Here is a 26,890-nt window from a genome sequence, read left to right as displayed (position 1 = left end):
GTAAGGTCACTGTCCTGTATTATTCACAGTGGGCACCCATTTCCACAATTTGTGACCTCCACTTACACAGTTTGTTTGTAGCCTATACATAAACAGTTATTTTGTGACCTATACATAAACAGTGTGTTCGTTACCTATACATGAACAGTCTGTTTGTGACCTATACATGAACACTTTGTTTGTGACCTACACTTACACAGTCTGTTTGTGCCCTGCACTTACACAGTTTGTTGGTGACCTGCACTTACATAGTTTGTTTGTGACCTGTACATAACATAAGTTTAACTATTCGATGATTTAATATCAATAAAACTCAAATAGCTCATTACATTCTTCCACTGCCTTACCCACCTGACAGCCTCAACTGTTACATCTGTAGACCTATGCACGAAGATTCAGAGCAACATAACAACTTTCCCTGCAGTGACCTACACTTACACAGTTATTTTGTGACCTCTACATGAACAGTTTGTTTGTGGCCTACACTTACACAGTTATTTTGTGACCTCTACATGAACAGTTTGTTTGTGGCCTACACTTACACAGTTATTTTGTGACCTCTACATGAACAGTTTGTTTGTGGCCTACACTTACACAGTTATTTTGTGACCTCTACATGAACAGTTTGTTTGTGGCCTACACTTACACAGTTATTTTGTGACCTCTACATGAACAGTTTGTTTGTGGCCTACACTTACACAGTTATTTTGTGACCTCTACATGAACAGTTTGTTTGTGGCCTACACTTACACAGTTATTTTGTGACCTCTACATGAACAGTTTGTTTGTGGCCTACACTTACACAGTTATTTTGTGACCTCTACATGAACAGTTTGTTTGTGGCCTACACTTACACTATTTGTGGCCATACGTAACATACGTTTAACTTAAGCTTCGATGATTTAACATGAAAGAGCTCATTACATTCTTCCACTGCCTGACCGCCTCAACAGCTACATTTTTTGTACGAACATTCAGAGTAACAAAAACATCTCCACAATGCAACTAACTTTCCTTTGAACAACGCCGCTCTAAATTTTCCCAGCAGTGAGTCAATACATTACGTTTAAATATGTCCAGTCCCGCACACAGTTGTGTTTTCAACTCTCGTTCTGAAAAAATCTGCTTCCTCATCTGCCCAGCCTGGATCTGCCACTTGGATCAGAATGTCTCTGAAGTGGTTCACAATGAGATGTCCGCTCACGTGGTAAAACAGATCTTCCAGATTTGTCGCATCATAATGTGAATCCCTTGTAGATGAAAAGTTCGCACAGTCAAGCAGAATATGTGTACTTGAAATCAAGATTTGGTATGAATGTGGAAAAGGTTTTGTCGCTTCTATGTCGCTTTGTCGGGAACGATTTATATCATACATTTGCAATACAAATTAGAAGAATATGCATTGTTGTCTGTCGAAGATATTGGAAAACGTAAGTTTATGTATGTTTCTGTCAGTGTGAGAATACTTCGAAGTTGCAGAGATTCACCAATGAGTACGTTGGTGAGATGCTTGATTTCCAGCAATTAAACCAAGAGCACATTTCATGTTGTGTGCCCGCAGCTACATGGATCAGCCTTTGTCAAGAAACACTATAACCATATACTGCATATACCTTCACAGAATATCATATTGCCTATATACGATTTATTACAGTATACATTATCAAAAAAGAAATTACAGTTTTTTTCTTTATTCTCTAGCCGCTCTACCCGTTGTCGAAGAGATTGGAAAACGTAAGTATGTCCACGTACATTTCATTAAGTCGGAGAATACTTCTCAGCTCCATAAATGAGCTTACCCTCAGCATGTCCATAAAATACGTGTTCCAGTAACTCGAAGTAATAATGTGGGCTACGATAAACCGAGCAGAATGTGTGTGCTTCAAATAAAAGATCATTTTTATAAGATATTAAGAAAAGCGATTTGTGGGTTTTGCGTTATTGTAGATATAAGAATAAATATCAAATACAACTTTTAAGTTTAAAGAGAATATCAAAGGATACCAACACACTTTTGTTTCAGAGGTGCTACCAGTTGCTGAAAGTGAGTTTTCTACATAAGTAATCTTACATGCGGTTATAATTCCATATGTTTTTGTTCACATAGCACTCACTCCGTCACATACCTATCTTCACTCATCAAACACACAGGAGGTAACCGTTTTTCATCGTGACACCTTCATGTAGAAATTTATGTGTGGTACACCCACAGTTGCATAATAATCATGCACACACAGTTATGATAAAAAGTGGCTTTAATGTTAAAATCAATGGTGATAAGCAGTTAGATTTCTGCAAGCACAACAAAAACACAACCGCATGCCATGCTTCATACACACCGAACACACACACAAGCACACACACACACACACACGCAGAGAGAGAGAGAGAGAGAGAGAGAGAGAGAGTGAGAGAGAGAGATACCTCTCTTCACGCACACAAAAACAACCAAAACACAAAACTACATGCCTCTCTTCACACAGACCTAAAGCAAAACAACATGGCTCTCTTCACATGCACGAAGCACACAACCGCGGGTTTGTCTTCAATACACACCAAACACACTGCCTCATGCATCCCTTCAAGCACACCAAACGCAGCCACAAGCCTCTCCTCAAAGAATGTCCTACTACCACTACCACTACCACTACCACTACCACTACCACTACCACTACCACTACCACTACCACTACCACTACCACTACCACTACCACTACCACTACCACTACTAACACTAACATTAACAATGACACTGACACTGACATTGACAGTGACAGTGACACTAACACTAACACTAAGACTAACACCACCACCACCACTACCACTAACACTACCACTAACACTTACATTACCACTAACACCACCACCACCACTACCACTAACACCACTACCACTACAACTACCACTACCACTACCACTACCACTACCACTACCACTACCACTACCACTACCACTACCACTACCACTACCACTACCACTACCACTACCACTACCACTACCACTAACACTACCACTAACACTACCACTAACACCACCACCACCACTGCCAAGACTACCACTACCACTACCGCTACCACTACCACTACCACTACCACTACCACTACCACTACCACTACCACTACCACTACCACTACCACTACCACTACCACTACCACTACCACTACCACTACCACTACCACTACCACTACCACCACTACCACTACTGCTGCTGCTAGTACTTATAGTGCTTTTACTACTATACATACAATATATAACTGTGCCCATTTTCAGAGGTTGCCCCAAGTCTAATCAGTGCTGGGTTAACTGCTCTAGTTGGAAGACGAGATGTGTGAGTATTAACCGTGGAAAGACGTACGTTTACATGTGAGTGATATCGACGGAATATCTGTCTCTCATACAGTTAGTATCGACAAAGTACTTCTCAATGACATACATTTTCGTTTATATTTTTTGGAGAGTAGACTTTCCATTATATTTCCAGGGCATTTCTTTTTCTTTACCAGTTTGTGGAATCATTCTTCCCAGGGTGAAACTTACAGATTGATTGTTACGTGTTGATCTAGGAGACTGATTTGAAGATTTGATCTGGCAGATAGATTGTTAAGATTGGATATGGTAGATTGATTCTTACATGTTGATCTGGCAGAATGATTGTTAACCTTTCATCTGGCAGATTGATTGTTATGCGTTGATCTGGCACAATGATTGTTAACCTTTAATCTGGCAGAGAGATTGTTGAGATTTAACATGACAGATTGATTGTTACATGTTGATCTGGCACAATGATTGTTAACTTTTGATCTAGCAGTTTGATTGTTACATACTTATCTGACAGAATGATTGTTAACCTTCAAACTGGCATATTGATTGTTACATGCTGATCTAGCAGATTTGTTGGTAACATTTGATATGACAGATTGATTCTTAACATTTCATCTGGTAGGCTGATTTTTAAGATTTGGCCTGGCAGACTAAGAGGTACAGATTAAACATCTGCTTATAAATATAGTCGAAATCGCAAACTGTGTTTTCGTTTTATTAAGTGTTGATGTGGTAGATTGGTCGTTACATGTTGGTCGAGTAGACTGATTGATAACCGTTGATCTGGCAGATGTATTGTTACAGGTTGATCGATTAGACTGATCAGCGTTCATCTGGCAAATGTATTGTTATATATTGATCGAGTAGATTGACTGATCAGCGTTCATGTGGCAGATTGATTGTTATATATTGATCGAGTAGATTGACTGATGAGCGTTCATGTGGCAGATTGATTGTTATATATTGATCGAGTAGATTGACTGATGAGCGTTCATGTGGCAGATTGATTGTTATATATTGATCGAGTAGATTGACTGATCAGCGTTCATGTGGCAGATTGATTGTTATATATTGATCGAGTAGATTGACTGATGAGCGTTCATGTGGCAGATTGATTGTTATATATTGATCGAGTAGATTGACTGATGAGCGTTCATGTGGCAGATTGATTGTTATATATTGATCGAGTAGATTGACTGATGAGCGTTCATGTGGCAGATTGATTGTTATATGTTGATACAGTAGATTCAAGTGTTCACACTTCAGAAAAAATGCCAGGGACATACAGATGTAACAGATTCCATATGTTAAGCCAACAGAAAAAACGGTGCAGGTCATATCCATAAACCAACAAACACATTGTCACAACAGGTACATTTTCACCCACTCTAGAAAGCCCAGTTAATCAATGACATGGGTATGGCTCAAACGTTTCCTTCTCTTCAAATATTTTGATGCTAGAGGAACCATTAATTCCAAGGTGAATATTTACTCTTCAAAGCTTAAAAGGTGTTACAACCCTAGAAGATAAATGTATTACACTCATTACTACGTCGCATATATTTAGTGTTTTTTCGTCTAACCTAGGCAATGTATAATTCACACAAAACTAATACAACTTACATGTCTATTTCTCCTAATTCCAGTGACCGCAGAGGCTTTCTGGATGGACTGAAAAAAGTCGGCGAAGGTACCCAAAAGCAATTGAGTTCTGATTAACGTAAGCTAAGAGTGTGGGTCTCCAGTAACCATCACAGGAACTTGCCGAAATATATCTTAAATAAATACATGCTAGATATACATCCTGATTATCTATATTCTTTATAGTTTCACCTCTGTGTGTGTTTCTTGGAATTATCCATTCTACTCCGAGAAACCCGTTCAAACAGATACAGTATATGCCACACAACCTAACTCTGTACAGATGATTTTGCTGAAGGTCAATACTTTGTTTCAATTTACAGGCATTCTTCACGAGGTTGAGGGTGAGAATACTACATCTATTATGTTGTGAATAATTCTAAGCGAACTGTTTCAAGGGTAGCAACCAGTGGGATATATTAGATATGGAGAACGTTTGTGAAATTGCAGTGTAACTGCATTGTGTCCTCATACACACACTTAGAGTCTAATCAAAATTAACACTTAGGGGCATAAAGAAGAGGTTTCTTATGATTGGCAACCTGTTTATTGTGAGGGACAAAACGTTGCAATGTATAGCCATACTCTTTAATCAGGGGAAAGAGTGGTATAAGACAGAACGTATATATGTCTACAGGTAAGAACAACAAAAGTAATAAGACAACCACGGTTATACAATGGAACAGATGGAAGGCTGCAACGACAGTTTTATTGAGCGCTAATTTACCTATCGGTGTTACATGTACATATATATGTACATGTGTATACCGTCTGCCTCATACAATGTGTACATGTTTCAGTTAAAAAGAACCTTCATGGAATTGTAGTATCGGTGTCTTCTCATTAGGCAAACAAGTACATTGCAGACGCCTTAAAACAACAACATTTACGGTTCACTGAACAGATTAGATACTGTCTATTGCTTACATATTACGAAGGAATATGGGTGTCAAATGGGTGTCTGCCAATTGGGAGATAATCGTGGTGCCGCTACCCAGTGTCCATAAATGCACATTTAGGAGAGCCCGAGTAAGACGTAATTTCAGGAAGATATGTTACATATCACAATTGTTTGTGTGGTTTATAAGCACTTGCCATTATTTCCAGTACTGGCCCCAACAGTGATTGAGACTGCATTGCCCGCTCTTCTGTCTGGTGTTGGCAAGCGTGACATGTGAGTGATGAAGCCGGAATATAGGTTTGATTCTGGTCACAATCGCAAAATGTGTTTTCGTTCTATTGCAGGGGTGCACATTTGCACTCTATGGATTCTTTCTTAAATGTTGATCTGGCAGATTGATTGTCAAGTGTGATCCCTTCAAAGAAAACGCTATTGAGTTACATATGTAACAGATTGAATGTGTTAACTCAACAGAGAGAATGATGTAGATAATATGAACTAACCAGGAAACACATTGTCACAACAGGTACATTTTCACCCACTCTAGAAAACCCAGTTAATCAATGACATGGGTATGGCTCAAACGTTTCCTTCTCTTCAAATATTTTGATGCTAGAGGAACCATTAATTCCAAGGTGAATATTTACTCTTCAAAGCTTAAAAGGTGTTACAACCCTAGAAGATAAATTTATTACACTCATTACTACGTCGCATATATTTAGTGTTTTTTCGTCTAACCTAGGCAATGTATAATTCACACAAAACTAATACAACTTACATGTCTATTTCTCCTAATTCCAGTGACCGCAGAGGCTTTCTGGATGGACTGAAAAAAGTCGGCGAAGGTACCCAAAAGCAATTGAGTTCTGATTAACGTAAGCTAAGAGTATGGGTCTTCAGTAACCATCACAGGAACTTGCCGAAATATATCTTAAATAAATACATGCTAGATATACATCCTGATTATCTATATTCTTTATAGTTTCACCTCTGTGTGTGTTTCTTGGAATTATCCATTCTACTCCGAGAAACCCGTTCAAACAGATACAGTATATGCCACACAACCTAACTCTGTACAGATGATTTTGCTGAAGGTCAATACTTTGTTTCAATTTACAGGCATTCTTCACGAGGTTGAGGGTGAGAATACTACATCTATTATGTTGTGAATAATTCTAAGCGAACTGTTTCAAGGGTAGCAGCCATCGTGATATAGGACATATGGAGAACGTTTGTGAAATTGCAGTGTAACTGCATTGTATCCTCATACACACACTTAGAGTCTAATCAAAATTAGCACTTAGGGGCATAAAGAAGAGGATTCTTATGATTGGCAACCTGTTTATTGTGAGGGACAAAACGTTGCAATGTATAGCCATACTCTTTAATCAGGGGAAAGAGTGGTATAAGACAGAACGTATATATGTCTACAGGTAAGAACAACAAAAGTAATAAGACAACCACGGTTATACAATGGAACAGATGGAAGGCTGCAACGACAGTTTTATTGAGCGCTAATTTACCTATCGGTGTTACATGTACATATATATGTACATGTGTATACCGTCTGCCTCATACAATGTGTACATGTTTCAGTTAAAAAGAACCTTCATGGAATTGTAGTATCGGTGTCTTCTCATTAGGCAAACAAGTACATTGCAGACGCCTTAAAACAACAACATTTACGGTTCACTGAACAGATTAGATACTGTCTATTGCTTACATATTACGAAGGAATATGGGTGTCAAATGGGTGTCTGCCAATTGGGAGATAATCGTGGTGCCGCTACCCAGTGTCCATAAATGCACATTTAGGAGAGCCCGAGTAAGACGTAATTTCAGGAAGATATGTTACATATCACAATTGTTTGTGTGGTTTATAAGCACTTGCCATTATTTCCAGTACTGGCCCCAACAGTGATTGAGACTGCATTGCCCGCTCTTCTGTCTGGTGTTGGCAAGCGTGACATGTGAGTGATGAAGCCGGAATATAGGTTTGATTCTGGTCACAATCGCAAAATGTGTTTTCGTTCTATTGCAGGGGTGCACATTTGCACTCTATGGATTCTTTCTTAAATGTTGATCTGGCAGATTGATTGTCAAGTGTGATCCCTTCAAAGAAAACGCTATTGAGTTACATATGTAACAGATTGAATGTGTTAACTCAACAGAGAGAATGATGTAGATAATATGAACTAACCAGGAAACACATTGTCACAACAGGTACATTTTCACCCACTCTAGAAAACCCAGTTAATCAATGACATGGGTATGGCTCAAACGTTTCCTTCTCTTCAAATATTTTGATGCTAGAGGAACCATTAATTCCAAGGTGAATATTTACTCTTCAAAGCTTAAAAGGTGTTACAACCCTAGAAGATAAATTTATTACACTCATTACTACGTCGCATATATTTAGTGTTTTTTCGTCTAACCTAGGCAATGTATAATTCACACAAAACTAATACAACTTACATGTCTATTTCTCCTAATTCCAGTGACCGCAGAGGCTTTCTGGATGGACTGAAAAAAGTCGGCGAAGGTACCCAAAAGCAATTGAGTTCTGATTAACGTAAGCTAAGAGTATGGGTCTTCAGTAACCATCACAGGAACTTGCCGAAATATATCTTAAATAAATACATGCTAGATATACATCCTGATTATCTATATTCTTTATAGTTTCACCTCTGTGTGTGTTTCTTGGAATTATCCATTCTACTCCGAGAAACCCGTTCAAACAGATACAGTATATGCCACACAACCTAACTCTGTACAGATGATTTTGCTGAAGGTCAATACTTTGTTTCAATTTACAGGCATTCTTCACGAGGTTGAGGGTGAGAATACTACATCTATTATGTTGTGAATAATTCTAAGCGAACTGTTTCAAGGGTAGCAGCCATCGTGATATAGGACATATGGAGAACGTTTGTGAAATTGCAGTGTAACTGCATTGTATCCTCATACACACACTTAGAGTCTAATCAAAATTAGCACTTAGGGGCATAAAGAAGAGGTTTCTTATGATTGGCAACCTGTTTATTGTGAGGGACAAAACGTTGCAATGTATAGCCATACTCTTTAATCAGGGGAAAGAGTGGTATAAGACGGAACGCATATATGTCTACAGGTAAGAACAACAAAAGTAATAAGACAACCACGGTTATACAATGGAACAGATGGAAGGCTGCAACGACAGTTTTATTGAGCGCTAATTTACCTATCGGTGTTACATGTACATATATATGTACATGTGTATACCGTCTGCCTCATACAATGTGTACATGTTACAGTTAAAAAGAACCTTCATGGAATTGTAGTATCGGTGTCTTCTCATTAGGCAAACAAGTACATTGCAGACGCCTTAAAACACAACATTTACGGTTCATTGAACAGATTAGATACTGTCTATTGCTTACATATTACGAAGGAATAGTAAAAAAATGCAGTAAAACCTCAAACGTCTACCTCTAATATCTAATTTGAAAAATGGTCGAAAAGACATTTATTTGGATTTTGATTGCTGCAGTGTTAGAAAACTTGATTTTGATAAACATTTGGTTTTAACCTTCTTGTCTAACGGGAGTTGGTGGCATCAAACTGAAAAAATGCTGTCAAACAGGCATTTAAAATGATTGGAGCATTTCAGAGATTAAAGTTCTTACTAGGTAAAACAACACGTGTTTTTCTTCTGGATTTGCTCCAACATGTAGCAGGCAACCGGACAAGGTTGGAGTTAAGAAACACCAATCATTTTAGGCAACTGCATACAAGACTGAGTTATTCAATGTCATCTTTTATTTCACCAGCAGCTAAAATGTGGAATAATGTCTCCTTAATTATTAGAAATTGCATCAGTTAAATCTAATATTCACGTGAACGAAACCTGTGCATTTGCACATTATTCATATGAAATGAGAAAGTTAAATTTTTTTGCACACAAGATTAAGAGACATGATGAGTACATTTAATGATGTTCTTTTTAGAATAAATATTAAAAATGACGGATCAGGTCAGTGTGACCATGGATATAGATGTGAGAATAGTTTGCATTACTTTTTTGAATGTCCATTGTCTACCATTCAGGAAAGCTGTTTTTATATTCGACAGTAATTGATGGTAAAGACAATTTCTACTCCAGAGTTTGTCAATAGACTGTCTGTCAAATGGGTGTCTGCCAATTGGGAGATAATCGTGGTGCCGCTACCCAGTGTCCATAAATGCACATTTAGGAGAGCCCGAGTAAGACGTAATTTCAGGAAGATATGTTACATATCACAATTGTTTGTGTGGTTTATAAGCACTTGCCATTATTTCCAGTACTGGCCCCAACAGTGATTGAGACTGCATTGCCCGCTCTTCTGTCTGGTGTTGGCAAGCGTGACATGTGAGTGATGAAGCCGGAATATAGGTTTGATTCTGGTCACAATCGCAAAATGTGTTTTCGTTCTATTGCAGGGGTGCACATTTGCACTCTATGGATTCTTTCTTAAATGTTGATCTGGCAGATTGATTGTCAAGTGTGATCCCTTCAAAGAAAACGCTATTGAGTTACATATGTAACAGATTGAATGTGTTAACTCAACAGAGAGAATGATGTAGATAATATGAACTAACCAGGAAACACATTGTCACAACAGGTACATTTTCACCCACTCTAGAAAGCCCAGTTAATCAATGACATGGGTATGGCTCAAACGTTTCCTTCTCTTCAAATATTTTGATGCTAGAGGAACCATTAATTCCAAGGTGAATATTTACTCTTCAAAGCTTAAAAGGTGTTACAACCCTAGAAGATAAATGTATTACACTCATTACTACGTCGCATATATTTAGTGTTTTTTCGTCTAACCTAGGCAATGTATAATTCACACAAAACTAATACAACTTACATGTCTATTTCTCCTAATTCCAGTGACCGCAGAGGCTTTCTGGATGGACTGAAAAAAGTCGGCGAAGGTACCCAAAAGCAATTGAGTTCTGATTAACGTAAGCTAAGAGTGTGGGTCTCCAGTAACCATCACAGGAACTTGCCGAAATATATCTTAAATAAATACATGCTAGATATACATCCTGATTATCTATATTCTTTATAGTTTCACCTCTGTGTGTGTTTCTTGGAATTATCCATTCTACTCCGAGAAACCCGTTCAAACAGATACAGTATATGCCACACAACCTAACTCTGTACAGATGATTTTGCTGAAGGTCAATACTTTGTTTCAATTTACAGGCATTCTTCACGAGGTTGAGGGTGAGAATACTACATCTATTGTGTTGTGAATAATTCTAAGCGAACTGTTTCAAGGGTAGCAGCCATCGTGATATAGGACATATGGAGAACGTTTGTGAAATTGCAGTGTAACTGCATTGTATCCTCATACACACACTTAGAGTCTAATCAAAATTAGCACTTAGGGGCATAAAGAAGAGGTTTCTTATGATTGGCAACCTGTTTATTGTGAGGGACAAAACGTTGCAATGTATAGCCATACTCTTTAATCAGGGGAAAGAGTGGTATAAGACGGAACGTATATATGTCTACAGGTAAGAACAACAAAAGTAATAAGACAACCACGGTTATACAATGGAACAGATGGAAGGCTGCAACGACAGTTTTCTCCCGCGCTAATTTACCTATCGGTGTTACATGTACATATATATGTACATGTGTATACCGTCTGCCTCATACAATGTGTACATGTTTCAGTTAAAAAGAACCTTCATGGAATTGTAGTATCGGTGTCTTCTCATTAGGCAAACAAGTACATTGCAGACGCCTTAAAACACAACATTTACGGTTCATTGAACAGATTAGATACTGTCTATTGCTTACATATTACGAAGGAATAGTAAAAAAATGCAGTAAAACCTCAAACGTCTACCTCTAATATCTAATTTGAAAAATGGTCGAAAAGACATTTATTTGGATTTTGATTGCTGCAGTTTTAGAAAACTTGATTTTGATAAACATTTGGTTTTAACCTTCTTGTCTAACGGGAGTTGGTGGCATCAAACTGAAAAAATGCTGTCAAACAGGCATTTAAAATGATTGGAGCATTTCAGAGATTAAAGTTCTTACTAGGTAAAACAACACGTGTTTTTCTTCTGGATTTGCTCCAACATGTAGCAGGCAACCGGACAAGGTTGGAGTTAAGAAACACCAATCATTTTAGGCAACTGCATACAAGACTGAGTTATTCAATGTCATCTTTTATTTCACCAGCAGCTAAAATGTGGAATAATGTCTCCTTAATTATTAGAAATTGCATCAGTTAAATCTAATATTCACGTGAACGAAACCTGTGCATTTGCACATTATTCATATGAAATGAGAAAGTTAAATTTTTTTGCACACAAGATTAAGAGACATGATGAGTACATTTAATGATGTTCTTTTTAGAATAAATATTAAAAATGACGGATCAGGTCAGTGTGACCATGGATATAGATGTGAGAATAGTTTGCATTACTTTTTTGAATGTCCATTGTCTACCATTCAGGAAAGCTGTTTTTATATTCGACAGTAATTGATGGTAAAGACAATTTCTACTCCAGAGTTTGTCAATAGACTGTCTGTCAAATGGGTGTCTGCCAATTGGGAGATAATCGTGGTGCCGCTACCCAGTGTCCATAAATGCACATTTAGGAGAGCCCGAGTAAGACGTAATTTCAGGAAGATATGTTACATATCACAATTGTTTGTGTGGTTTATAAGCACTTGCCATTATTTCCAGTACTGGCCCCAACAGTGATTGAGACTGCATTGCCCGCTCTTCTGTCTGGTGTTGGCAAGCGTGACATGTGAGTGATGAAGCCGGAATATAGGTTTGATTCTGGTCACAATCGCAAAATGTGTTTTCGTTCTATTGCAGGGGTGCACATTTGCACTCTATGGATTCTTTCTTAAATGTTGATCTGGCAGATTGATTGTCAAGTGTGATCCCTTCAAAGAAAACGCTATTGAGTTACATATGTAACAGATTGAATGTGTTAACTCAACAGAGAGAATGATGTAGATAATATGAACTAACCAGGAAACACATTGTCACAACAGGTACATTTTCACCCACTCTAGAAAACCCAGTTAATCAATGACATGGGTATGGCTCAAACGTTTCCTTCTCTTCAAATATTTTGATGCTAGAGGAACCATTAATTCCAAGGTGAATATTTACTCTTCAAAGCTTAAAAGGTGTTACAACCCTAGAAGATAAATTTATTACACTCATTACTACGTCGCATATATTTAGTGTTTTTTCGTCTAACCTAGGCAATGTATAATTCACACAAAACTAATACAACTTACATGTCTATTTCTCCTAATTCCAGTGACCGCAGAGGCTTTCTGGATGGACTGAAAAAAGTCGGCGAAGGTACCCAAAAGCAATTGAGTTCTGATTAACGTAAGCTAAGAGTGTGGGTCTTCAGTAACCATCACAGGAACTTGCCGAAATATATCTTAAATAAATACATGCTAGATATACATCCTGATTATCTATATTCTTTATAGTTTCACCTCTGTGTGTGTTTCTTGGAATTATCCATTCTACTCCGAGAAACCCGTTCAAACAGATACAGTATATGCCACACAACCTAACTCTGTACAGATGATTTTGCTGAAGGTCAATACTTTGTTTCAATTTACAGGCATTCTTCACGAGGTTGAGGGTGAGAATACTACATCTATTGTGTTGTGAATAATTCTAAGCGAACTGTTTCAAGGGTAGCAGCCATCGTGATATAGGACATATGGAGAACGTTTGTGAAATTGCAGTGTAACTGCATTGTGTCCTCATACACACACTTAGAGTCTAATCAAAATTAGCACTTAGGGGCATAAAGAAGAGGTTTCTTATGATTGGCAACCTGTTTATTGTGAGGGACAAAACGTTGCAATGTATAGCCATACTCTTTAATCAGGGGAAAGAGTGGTATAAGACAGAACGTATATATGTCTACAGGTAAGAACAACAAAAGTAATAAGACAACCACGGTTATACAATGGAACAGATGGAAGGCTGCAACGACAGTTTTCTCCCGCGCTAATTTACCTATCGGTGTTACATGTACATATATATGTACATGTGTATACCGTCTGCCTCATACAATGTGTACATGTTTCAGTTAAAAAGAACCTTCAAAAGAATATTCACTTGTTGGATTAGCAGTACCCTGGGTCTTTAACACCTTCCTTGGCTTAGGTGTCGGACGCTGCTTCTGGTCAATGTCAACACTGCTAATAGGAAGAAGATGATTTCTGTGCATTGTTTTTGACTTTCCTTCTCCAGCTTCTGAAGTGACCACATACACTGGAATGTCTAAATTTGGCTGTTCTTCAACAACATATGCTTCATTTTCCCATTTATCAGCCAGTTTATGTTTGCCTTCAAACGCAAGCTTTCTTACCAACACTCTGTCACCAACTATGACTTTTGCTCCTCGTGCCCGTTGATCATAACTTTGTTTTTGCCTGTGCTTAGATTTCCTGGAAAGTTTTGCTGCAAGGTCGTAGGACTTCTGTAATCGCTCCTTCAGTGCTTTTGTATAAGACTGTTGTGGTTCTTTCGCATGTCTCTCAATACCAAATGCCAAATCAATTGGTAGTCTGGGATGTCGACCGTACATCAAATAGAATGGTGAAAACCCAGTCGTCTCATGACGAGTACAATTGTAGGCATGAACCAAAGGTGCGACATGTGCTTTCCAGTCTGCCTTCTTATCTGGCTCTAGAGTACCTAACATGCTGAGAAGAGTACGATTAAACCTTTCACATTGCCCATTACCCATGGGGTGATATGGCGTTGTTCGTGACTTCTTCATACCTGTAATTGCACACAATTCTTGAATTAGTCGTCCCTCAAAATTTGCACCCTGATCAGAATGAATTCTTGCCGGGTAACCAAACTGATAAACAAAGTTGTTCAAAAATACTTCCGCAGTCGTACGTGCAGTCATGTTCTTGGTAGGAACAGCTAATGAGTACTTGGTAAAGTGATCTGTAATCACTAAGATGTACTGGAAGTTATTTTTGGAAGGTTCCAATGTCAAGAAATCCATGGCAACCAGTTCTAATGGATATGATGTTTGTACAGTCACTAATGGTGCTTTAGAACTTGTTCTCGATTTCCTGCGTAAACAACGTGCACATCCCTTAATCCAACTCTCAGTCTCTTTTGCCATTCCGGGCCAAAAGAATCTCTCCCTAATCAGTGACAGTGTTTTGTCTCTGCCCAAGTGTCCCATATCATTGTGTAAGCTTTGTAGTACCTGTTTCCTCAAATGAGAGGGAATAACTAGCTGTTCACTAGTGCCTTCAGAACTTTCTGTAATTCTGTAAAGAACACCTTGTCGTAGTTTCAGATTCTCAAATGTCCGTAAATAAGAGTTAAATTCACCGGTGACATGACCTTTCTTTGGCGCTTTCGCTAATCTAATCCATGTTATGACTTCAGCCAAAGTCTGATCCTGAAGTTGTTCCTTTCTCCAGTCCCTTGGAGTCATTGCCTTCAGATCTTGACCTGCCTCATTATCAAGTACCGAATCAGGTGACATGCTCAAACACTCAACATAGTTAAATGCTGATACAGACTGACAAATGGCCTTTATAGATTCTGAGGAAATCGTTTCACTTGCCTCTGTTGCATATCCTGGAATCCTAGATAACACATCTGCATCCACATTGGATTTTCCAGGCCGGTACTTAATGTCAAAATTGTAAGCTGCTAACTCCGCCAACCATCTATGGCCAGTCGCGTCAAGCTTAGCTGTGGTTAAAATGTAGGTCAAAGGATTATTGTCTGTAAAGACGGTGAATTCATTTTGATACAAGTACTCATGAAATTTCTCAGTGATTGACCATTTCAAAGCAAGAAATTCTAACTTGTGGGCTGAATAGTTTTTTTCTGGCTTTGATAATCCTCTACTGGCATAAGATATAACTCTCTTGTGTCCATTTTGGGTTTGATACAGAACGGCACCTAACCCACTTTGACTTGCATCCGTGTGCAATTCGAATGGAAGTGAGTAATCACAAAATCCCAATACAGGTGGTGATGAGAGTCTATCCTTAAGTTCCATGAATGCTTGTTCTTGCGCATCCCCCCAAATCCAATCCACTTTTGATTTACCCTTCTTATCAGTTGGTTTCGGCATTACAGTAGACAATGGTTTGGATATCTGTGAAAAGTTATGAACAAACTTCCTATAATACCCTGCGAAACCTAGAAATTTTCTGACTTCCTCTGGGTTTGATGGTCTTGGCCAGTTTCTAATGGTTTCAATTTTGGAAGGATCGGGTTCGATACCATCCTTGGATATGACATGTCCAATGTAAGTACATTTTTCCTTAAAGAACTCACACTTATCCGAGGCTAGTTTTAGATTGCATTCTCTCAATCGCTGCAGTACTTTGGTCAGTCTACGGAGATGTTCCTCAAAACTCTCAGCAAAGATGATCAGGTCATCTATGTAGATTACGCAAATAGATAGATGTAAGTCCCCTAGACAATCTTGCATCAATCGCTGAAATGTCGCAGGACTATTGCAGAGGCCAAATGGAAGTCTATTGTACTCAAAAAATCCAAGCGGACCTACAGTAAATGCAGTGCGCTCCTTGTGCTCCTCTGAAATCTCGACCTGGTGATATCCCGATTTCATATCCAACTTAGAATAGTAAGAACTTCCAGCCAAACAATCAAGTACTTCATCTATTCTAGGTAAAGCAAAGCTGTCCTTAATCGTGGCTTTATTGAGCTGTCTGAAGTCTACACAAATCCTAAGTTTTCCATTTTTCTTGCGACATAGGACAATATTCGAAGCCCAGGGGCTATGGGATTTTCGAATGACACCACATGCCATCAACTGTTTCAAATGTTCTCTTACCTCCTCAAATAATGATGGGGGAATTCTGCGATAGCGCTGTTTAAAGGGTGTGTTGTCCACTAATTCGATTCTATGTTGAACCGCAGCTGAATGGCCAAGATCTAAGTCTCCATGAGAAAAAACATCAATATGATCTTTGATAACCTTAAGTCCTGCTGATAATTGATCTTCAGATAAATTATCCTTGTGGACTTCTATTTTACTAAGTACACTTTCCATGTCAAATGTGGGATCTAAGTTGATGTCTTCAACAGAAACCGGTTGAAGTTCACAAAGTACCGCTCTAGGTTGTATGACTACAGTACGAGTTGTAACATTGGACACATGAACCTCAACGGGATCTTGCTCCTGATACTTGTAGTACATAAGAGAAGGTGATACATCCAGATCAGCAGGTATTGTTGAGGTACAACTTGCCTGAAAAGTAGCAAGTACTTTTGGATAACAAATCTCCTTGTCTACAGATCCCCGAAGAACAACTTGTGAATTGGCAGGCACAACAATACTTCTACCTTCTGCATTCCTTACAAGTCCTAATCTCCAATTTCTTTTAACCAGTTCCTTCTCTCTGATAACCATGTTTCGAAAAGTGAAATACCATGGGCTATGAAGTTTAGCATGTTGAAGAAACCTTGGACCATGCTCAGATTTGCATCTATTCAGGAGAGTGGAAAGGACATTTGTTCCTAATAAGATAGGTACAGAATAGTTATAGCGACTGTCAGGCACGACCAGTAACAAACATTGCAAGATAGTTTCCGACGCAACCCCTGAGACTGATAAGTCAACAGCTATGAATCCTAGATATGGCAAAGTACCACCATCTGCACATTCAATGTCTATCAGTGTTTGAAGAGTATGGAGTGGAAGATGTGAGAGATGCTGCTTGTAAAAGGACTCACTAATGGTAGAAACTGTGGAACCTGTGTCAAGTAGAGCTACGCATGGCTTATTGCAAACTACTACTGATGTCTCATTGGATTCCCCAACTAATCCTTCTGGGAAATGTTTGTTACTTGAGAAAGTGGTGAACTGACCCATGAGTTGCCCATGCCCATGGGTCCCTGTCCGTTTAAAGGCTGATGATGATCCATATTAATCCTACATCCACGCCAAATATGACCGAGCTGTCCACATTTCCAACAAACTGGTAATGAACTCCCTTCAGGTGAAGTCTGACCTTTGTATGGTAGGTAAGGGGTATCATAAGTTGTTTTGCCACGAACATTCAGGTCTTTGTCTACATTGGGGTTATATCTGCCTTTCCTTGAGTTGCCACCACCTATATTACCTCGAACAGGAGGGCTACTATGGGGTTTTGTCATCTGTTTCTTGATATTGGTTAACTCTGCAGACAATTCCTTAACCATATCTTTTAATTCTTGCATCTCAGAGGGTTTTTGATAAGCCATCTTAGCCGGATGAGGTTTCTTAGAACCGTCAGGGGGATTCCTTTGACTCAACTCATGTTCCAACCTCCGTATTGCAACCCGAAACTTGTCAAAGTCTTGAATGGAATCATACTTGTGACCAGAAATATCCTTAAGAGCTGGCTTAAGTCCTTGCCAAAAGACACTTTTGAGGGCTTGATTGATTTCATCTATTGAAGGATTACTATTCTGAGTAGCCTTGGCATAAAGATCCTCTAGCCTACAGCCCCATGTGGTTACATCTTCATCTGGTAATTGCTTAGCACTGTAGAAGCTTGCCATAAGGGATTCACTTTCCTCACATGTCCCATAAACACTCTGTAACTTGTTCAACACGGTCTCTAAACTGGCACGTGATCCTAAGAGTGAAGCCACTTTGCCGGCCTTGCCCTTCAGTGAACGCCGAACAGCCTCAAATATGATATTCTTAGGGTAAGTTTTCTCTGCTAGAAGACAATTGACTTCGTATACCCACAGATCATAGGAAGCTTCTCCTTTACCTGATTCACCAAAGAACAATGACAGACGAGGAATGGGACCTGGCATGGCAGGGAACTGACTAGGACCTTGATGACTCTGAAAGTTAACACCCTTATTCCATGACACAGAATCCGTTGGTATACCACTGGGAACATTCCCTGGAACACCTTCCGGCTCCTTACTTGACAATTTACCGACTGATTGCAAATAAGACACCATCAAATCCTGCAACTCCTCAGCACTATTCACCTTTGATGTTACACCCATTGACTTAAGAGCCTGACCTAAAAGTAGAACATTAGATTCACCTTCATCCCCATCCTCGAAAGGCGGTATATCTTTTGACTCTAACTCCTCTATCAACTTATGATCCTGTTCTATCTTATGAGCCATATCGGCACCACTAGAACCACCAGTTCCACAAGACAAGAAAACCCAACTACAAAGAGGATAAGTCTATCAGCAATGCAACTACAGGGGTGAAAGGTGAAGGAGTAAACTTGGGGTGCAACAAAGAAGACCCAGAGACAGACAGGCAAGCAATCCTGACATGAAACTTCCACAGTCCAAACCAATACCAGAAAGGCAAGGATACCAACTATATACGATAGATGTTATTACTTTGACAAATTGACCTAGCTTACGCAAATTGACCTAGCTTATGTCAGGTGTGTGTGCATGTGGATAGTAGATTTCATCACACAAACTCAATAATTGCCCATCACTGCATGCCTTCACTGCACTGTCAAATATTCATTCACATAAACAGGTACATAAAGTATAAAAAATTGCTAAAATATTTATATCATTGGCCAAATGTACCTATGAAAATAGGTGAACCCCAAAAAAGGTAAAATTATAAACAATGGATGTAAATATCCAATATGTTAAATAAAAGTAATTCACAATTCGTGTATATACTTCACATGATTAAAACTTCAAAAGTTCATGTAGCCATCAAGGCCTGGGACACAGTTTCCTCTGACACTTCAGACTGGTGGATCGTCTTATGCACAAATGTAGTGTTTACAGTTCTATTCAGGTGCACAAAAGTATGAGAAAGTTCTCACCCAAATCTTCTACAGACGATCACATGTTGCGCAGACAGACGACATGTGGTGGCTAGTGGACTGCTTAGCCATGTCACTGGATCCTCACTGGGGGCTCCAAGTTATAATAGCTTTTTTCCGCCGGAGCGAATGACGAATAAGGCGCTGTCTGGGGTTCAGTTGTTTATTCTAGTGGATCCAGTTGGATACTGATAGTTTCAAGTTTCAACTATTTATTGCCCTGAAACATTTAGGCAATTATGACATTTCAACGTATCACATGTCAGCCTTTACATTATGTGAAATAAAAGTTACACTTAGTACATTATGTCAAATACACTGGATTTAGACTGAAACTACAACGAATTTCATTTCATTGCCTTGTTGTACAAATGCCCTCTAAAATATCACATAATAGTATACATATTCTCACAGTACATAGAAAGATAAAACCAAGAGTAATACAGCTTAATATCATGAAACAAAATACTCAGACATGCACTCACATATATATGGTATACAGCCTATCGAGCACATGGCGCCGTCCTCCCCAACCACATGGCAATCGCTACAGTCTGTAGTACACAAACAGTACAGAAATTCAGTCACAAATCGCCTATTGGGCAATGATAATGTGCAAAGAATTGTATCATGAAGTAGAACAATTTAGTCTGAAAAGTAACTACAAGTTTGTAAAGATAATGTTACGTTTATATAAATATTACAGATTTATTAATGCTAATTCAACTACAATTAGAACACAATTACAGTTAAAAAGTGCTACAATGTTTCACTATGAATTAGATGATAATTCCCGCCTCACCCATACCAACAAGCACTGTAAAAATGCCACGCCAACGAGAAAATGGCTCACCTGTCTATCTCTGTATCCCAATGTGAAGTGAAGGTTAATTGCTCAGGTGCAACATGTGGAACCCACTGTTTGCCAATCAACCAATCATAAATCAGCATACGTGCTCACATGATAAACAATTGCTAGTGTCATGACCTGACATGACCTGACATGACACAACCCCTTGAACTATGAGCCTTGTCTGACATCCTTGACTTATATAAGAAATCTCAGAATAAAAGCATTTCTCATGAAATGCTACCTGTGCCATCAAGATACTTTATGAACTCTTTTACCACAAATAAACTGAATAATCTAAAAAAATACTACCACCTAAAACCTTTTTATGAACTGTTTTCTTTTATCTATATATAATTTTTTTATTTGCATTTTATAACTTATATTAAAATGACCACAACCATAACATAATGACATCCTTAAAACACAAGTGGGAAATTGATTCAAGCATTTGTTAAATAAGTACATGATATATAGAGAATTATAACTCTACTATTTCATCACTGCTACATATGTCTACAGGTAAGAACAACAAAAGTAATAAGACAACCACGGTTATACAATGGAACAGATGGAAGGCTGCAACGACAGTTTTATTGAGCGCTAATTTACCTATCGGTGTTACATGTACATATATATGTACATGTGTATACCGTCTGCCTCATACAATGTGTACATGTTTCAGTTAAAAAGAACCTTCATGGAATTGTAGTATCGGTGTCTTCTCATTAGGCAAACAAGTACATTGCAGACGCCTTATAACACAACATTTACGGTTCATTGAACAGATTAGATACTGTCTATTGCTTACACATTACGAAGGAATAGTAAAAAAATGCAGTAAAACCTCAAACGTCTACCTCTAATATCTAATTTGAAAAATGGTCGAAAAGACATTTATTTGGATTTTGATTGCTGCAGTTTTAGAAAACTTGATTTTGATAAACATTTGGTTTTAACCTTCTTGTCTAACGGGAGTTGGTGGCATCAAACTGAAAAAATGCTGTCAAACAGGCATTTAAAATGATTGGAGCATTTCAGAGATTAAAGTTCTTACTAGGTAAAACAACACGTGTTTTTCTTCTGGATTTGCTCCAACATGTAGCAGGCAACCGGACAAGGTTGGAGTTAAGAAACACCAATCATTTTAGGCAACTGCATACAAGACTGAGTTATTCAATGTCATCTTTTATTTCACCAGCAGCTAAAATGTGGAATAATGTCTCCTTAATTATTAGAAATTGCATCAGTTAAATCTAATATTCACGTGAACGAAACCTGTGCATTTGCACATTATTCATATGAAATGAGAAAGTTAAATTTTTTTGCACACAAGATTAAGAGACATGATGAGTACATTTAATGATGTTCTTTTTAGAATAAATATTAAAAATGACGGATCAGGTCAGTGTGACCATGGATATAGATGTGAGAATAGTTTGCATTACTTTTTTGAATGTCCATTGTCTACCATTCAGGAAAGCTGTTTTTATATTCGACAGTAATTGATGGTAAAGACAATTTCTACTCCAGAGTTTGTCAATAGACTGTCTGTCAAATGGGTGTCTGCCAATTGGGAGATAATCGTGGTGCCGCTACCCAGTGTCCATAAATGCACATTTAGGAGAGCCCGAGTAAGACGTAATTTCAGGAAGATATGTTACATATCACAATTGTTTGTGTGGTTTATAAGCACTTGCCATTATTTCCAGTACTGGCCCCAACAGTGATTGAGACTGCATTGCCCGCTCTTCTGTCTGGTGTTGGCAAGCGTGACATGTGAGTGATGAAGCCGGAATATAGGTTTGATTCTGGTCACAATCGCAAAATGTGTTTTCGTTCTATTGCAGGGGTGCACATTTGCACTCTATGGATTCTTTCTTAAATGTTGATCTGGCAGATTGATTGATGAGTGCTGACCCGACATGCCGATTATTAAAATTTAGTCTGGCAGATCAATTTTTTCCTTACTTGTAAAAACACTTACTGCTCATCATTCTAGTGTTGGAAAACGTGGTGTGTGAGTTGCTGTGCACGTAAACGTAGTTGTATTTCATAGCGGGATGTCATTCTTCGTATTTAAAGTGGAAGCAGTTATAGAGTAGTATGTGTACTTAAGTCTAGTGTTGGCGGTGACATGTCCTGTGTGACAGTGTTGTTCATGTTTGTTGACAGTGTTGAGGCTGGACTTCTGGGGCACGTGAAGGATGAGATGCTGAGTGTGGTGGACAAGCTGAAGGAGTCGGTGGAGGGAGCAGAGAAGGTAAGTAGCAACGCTGACACATGGGTCCTGACAGAATGTGATTTGACGTCACAGCAGGACTGTTTGAGCTGCAACATTAACACTCGGGTCCCGAGAGAATGTGACGTGATGCCTCAACAGGACTGTGGGCAGCAACATTAACACTCGTGTCCCGAGAGTATGTGACGTGATGCCTCAACAGGACTGTGGGCAGCAACATTAACACGTGGGTCCGAACTGAATGCGACATGACGCCACAGCAGTATTAATACGCGAGTTCCGAGATAATCTGACGCGATGTCACAACGATACTGAGTAGCAACATTAACTTGTGGGCCTTGAATGCGGCATGACGTCACATGAGGGCTTACTTGCACAAAGCGGTCTTAGCACTACAATGATTGTAAATCCCATTCTCCAACATAGGCGTAGGCTAGTTGCAGCGCTAAGATCGCTTTGTGCAAGTGGGCCCAGGACTGTGTGAGTAGCAACATTTACGCGCGAGTCCTGAGATAATATGACGTGACGTCGGAACAGGAGTATGTGAATGGTAATATTAACTCGTGGATCCTAACAGAATGTGACGTGACGTCACAACAGGACCTTTTGAGAAGTAATATTAACACGCGGTTTCTGTGAGAATGTGACGTGACTTCAGAACAGGACACTGTGAGTAACAACATTAACACTCGAGTCAACCTTTTTCTGTATGGTGCGCTATATTCCACCAAGCCTGGAATATTGTACATTTGTTTCACACTTGACATAAAATCGAACCCGTTGCTTCAGAGAATCTATTTCAAACAATGCCATGCATTTTCTGTCGAGAAGTTGTCTCATTTTTAGACTGATGTTCATTGATCATGCACATATCCCTACATACGAAGACATCAAAAGGTCTGTCCCTTTTCACAAGCCAGTATTCGAATGAGTATTGATGAGTTCATACTCAAAAACTAAAATTTGTCAAACTGCCAGGGGGGTCAGTATGACGGAATGCACGGGGCAGAAATCCCTGAGACACGTATATCAAATTTGCTGTATGTAATTTTGGTGACAAACGATTTCATGGTTCCGTGTTAAGATCGCCACGAACCTTGAGGGCAATCTGAAGACAGCTGCCCAGGGTCTGACCAGTGGCCAGGATGTGAAAGCCCTCGCCCAGATGGTGCTGTCTACCCTGGAGGCGGATGTGAAGTCAATGATGGGTGCGTGGAAAAACGTACACAAATCTTACTTTAGTGAAAATGAATACGAACTTGATTATGTTTCATACGTGTGTCAGTGTTTCAATAAAGCGAGGCTCGCGTATGTTGCATCACAAGAATTACATCACTGAGTCATATCTCCCTTAGCGTTACGAGAGTGGTTTGGTCTTTTATTATTTATTCATTTATTATTATTATTTTATTATATCTATAATCAATCATTGATTAGGATAAAGGTATTATGGGTCCCATTTATCTCGCATCACATATGTTTAACGGCAACAATATTTTAGCTGCACACCTTTTACGATAGCGCTTCATAGTTACCTCTATGTGAAATTCTAAGTGATTATTGATACAAACACGCTTTGCTGGATGGTTCAATAATCTGTGTCAACATATATAGAGGCCGGTTGTTGTGACACATACACGGACAATCACTTCATATATCTGGCTGCCTTGTCGTCTACTTGTCAACATCATCTTACTTGCATTCAGGACTGACACTTTGTAAACTATCTTCATTTAGCATATCTGCTCTCACTCTAAATACCAAGACTCTAGTGAGTTAATATTTTAAATTTGTGACCCATTACCTTAGATGTGTGACTCAAATGCCTTGTACTAGAAATGTGTTTTGTTTGCTCAATATATCATTGAATATTTTAGACTTGTCTGTGTTATATTTTGCTGGTTCAAAAGGGATTTCTTATACCTTTTGTCACGGCGATTTACTAACCGTATTAACGATGTCAGCATTGTATTATCACAACTTTCTGTTTTGTTGATTGTTTCAGACAAAGGCACATTTGACATTGATATTGATTCGTTGATCAAGAATATTGTCCCCAACGCTGTTGCAAAGGTAAACATCATAATGGATTCCAAGGAAACTTTAGTAGGATTCCACCCAAAGCCAATATATTTATGCATATATTTACACGCAAAACATTGTTTATTCTAAATTCACGTTTTGGAGATAGTGAACGTAGTTAAACATGAGATGCAGCTTCCAGAAACAATATTGCCATCGCAGTGGGGATATTCATGACACTTGTGTATGTTTTTAGCTCTTCTCGAAGCACAGCCGTCGTTTTCTTCTCGGCGATATTATTAACGGATTGAAAGACTCACTGAGTGACGTTCTTGGTCTCCTGTCTGGGACCGCGTTTGGGGATCTTAAAGCATTCATCGCAAACATCGAGTCAACTGCTGTGCAATCTCTGAGTCCTGCACTGGGTAACTTGAAGGCTCTTGCCCAGACAGTAAGTTGTTTATCAACATTGAACTGAATGGTCCTCATAGACGGAAATGTATAGATTCATCCAAACTTGGTGGTTGCCCGGAGACTAGGCGCCATCGAATTACTGCATTCAGTGGCTTGTAATGCCTATGTACACGGACACACAGATTGTTAGTATACTTCGCCTTTTGCAAACATACTCCACCACTCGGCCACCACTAGAGAAAAGCATTTTTCACCATATCCATACCTTGCCAAGAGAATGCATGCATCGACAAACAGGGATCTTTCATGTAAACGTACGCCGTATTTCATGAAGCAAGGTTAAGTATCGCCCAGCTGGTGTACAGAGACACCTGCATATTGGGACATCTAAATTCAACATCGAATGTATATACACAGTTATGATATACAATGTATAATTTTAATTCAACATCACATGCACAGACATGACCTATATTATACCTCCGTTCACACCATGTACACAGATATGACACGTACTGTATCACATCGCAATTCAACATCACACATCTGCCATGGATAATGTGCAAATATAAGCTTACTATCTTTCAAAATGTTGATACACTTGGTGCTAACTCTCGGTGTCTGTCAGTTCCTGACCCACGCTGGACAAGCCACTGCACAGGTCGCTGCTGAGGCCGTCAAGTTCTTCCAACCATTCCAGACTCAACTCGGATCTGTCTTCACCCAGATCAAGGATGTAGCTGCAAAACTGACGGGTCAATGAATGTCAAGGGATATCAAATAAAACCCCACAATGAAACATTGCCTCTTTATTTGTTTCGGGAAACATGACTACAGATAATCAAGGGACGGCATATGTAGTCAGATGGTGAGTGACGCTCCAAGATCATGTGGTCCGTCCTTCCACCTAGTATCACCAATATCCTGCACAGAGAATATATTAAACAATTACTGCTCGAATATTAAATAGACAGAGCTCGTGTATGGCTGAGCCAACCAACACCAGCAGATATATACAATGCATAAAGCCAATATGACAGAGTGAACATGCCATTGTTTTTGTCCTAACCTTGCTATGTTTCTTTGCAGTTACGATTGTGTGATCCGACCTGGTGTCACATTTCTTGTGCAGCTAGGATTTTGCCATCTATTTTTTTGTCTATCATTACCGTGATTCTTAGTAATCCCAGGTCAACTGTTTCGTGCAAGATACCATGCGTCATTTTACCATCCCAGGAGGAATAGTTCCTCCACACATTCACGAGAGAGATCATCAATCATTTACTAATCTCCAAACCGTTGCTGTTTGTATCACCCTGCACATTTCAGTGGCACTATGCAGGTTATATACACCTCCCTGTTCAAATATTCAACAGTCGGTTCATAAAAATCTGTAAGATAACCTTTGAAGCAATGCCTCATCACTGGGGATGTGAACGGTCAGTCACAACCTGCCTTCAGGCCATACTAACAGTAGCGGTAAATTCAATGAGAAATTCATTTCCGGTATTAATGTATTTATTTTCAGTGATGATTCAGACACCTATTTACATGCATATACGGGAACATACTCTTCCCTTGATCTGTCAATCTGCGACTCCATCTTGTGTAATGAATCCGAATGGATGATCCATG

The 26,890-nt window shown here is 39.0% G+C and overlaps 1 protein-coding gene across 1 annotated transcript in view; it reads left to right on the top strand.

Annotated features, from left to right (window-relative positions):
• The window catches only part of LOC137258309 (uncharacterized), a 31,637-nt gene extending 5,578 nt beyond the window's left edge, over positions 1-26,059 (top strand). Inside the window, exons 9-31 of the mRNA XM_067795944.1 lie at positions 1,702-1,734; positions 2,024-2,044; positions 3,271-3,328; positions 4,968-5,011; positions 5,286-5,306; positions 6,070-6,136; positions 6,665-6,708; positions 6,983-7,003; positions 7,767-7,833; positions 8,362-8,405; positions 8,680-8,700; positions 10,184-10,250; positions 10,779-10,822; positions 11,097-11,117; positions 12,601-12,667; positions 13,196-13,239; positions 13,514-13,534; positions 22,290-22,356; positions 22,753-22,840; positions 23,904-24,027; positions 24,825-24,892; positions 25,098-25,292; positions 25,884-26,059. Of these exons, the coding sequence (XP_067652045.1) occupies positions 1,702-1,734; positions 2,024-2,044; positions 3,271-3,328; positions 4,968-5,011; positions 5,286-5,306; positions 6,070-6,136; positions 6,665-6,708; positions 6,983-7,003; positions 7,767-7,833; positions 8,362-8,405; positions 8,680-8,700; positions 10,184-10,250; positions 10,779-10,822; positions 11,097-11,117; positions 12,601-12,667; positions 13,196-13,239; positions 13,514-13,534; positions 22,290-22,356; positions 22,753-22,840; positions 23,904-24,027; positions 24,825-24,892; positions 25,098-25,292; positions 25,884-26,018 (1,382 nt within the window). The 3' untranslated portion in view covers positions 26,019-26,059. The remainder of the gene's footprint in view (positions 1-1,701; positions 1,735-2,023; positions 2,045-3,270; positions 3,329-4,967; positions 5,012-5,285; positions 5,307-6,069; positions 6,137-6,664; positions 6,709-6,982; positions 7,004-7,766; positions 7,834-8,361; positions 8,406-8,679; positions 8,701-10,183; positions 10,251-10,778; positions 10,823-11,096; positions 11,118-12,600; positions 12,668-13,195; positions 13,240-13,513; positions 13,535-22,289; positions 22,357-22,752; positions 22,841-23,903; positions 24,028-24,824; positions 24,893-25,097; positions 25,293-25,883) is intronic.
• Positions 26,060-26,890: the final 831 nt, after the last annotated feature.

This window comes from Haliotis asinina, chromosome 12, assembly GCF_037392515.1.
Source record: "Haliotis asinina isolate JCU_RB_2024 chromosome 12, JCU_Hal_asi_v2, whole genome shotgun sequence".
Classification (NCBI taxonomy): domain Eukaryota; kingdom Metazoa; phylum Mollusca; class Gastropoda; order Lepetellida; family Haliotidae; genus Haliotis; species Haliotis asinina.
This window is presented reverse-complemented; position numbering and strand designations above follow the sequence as displayed.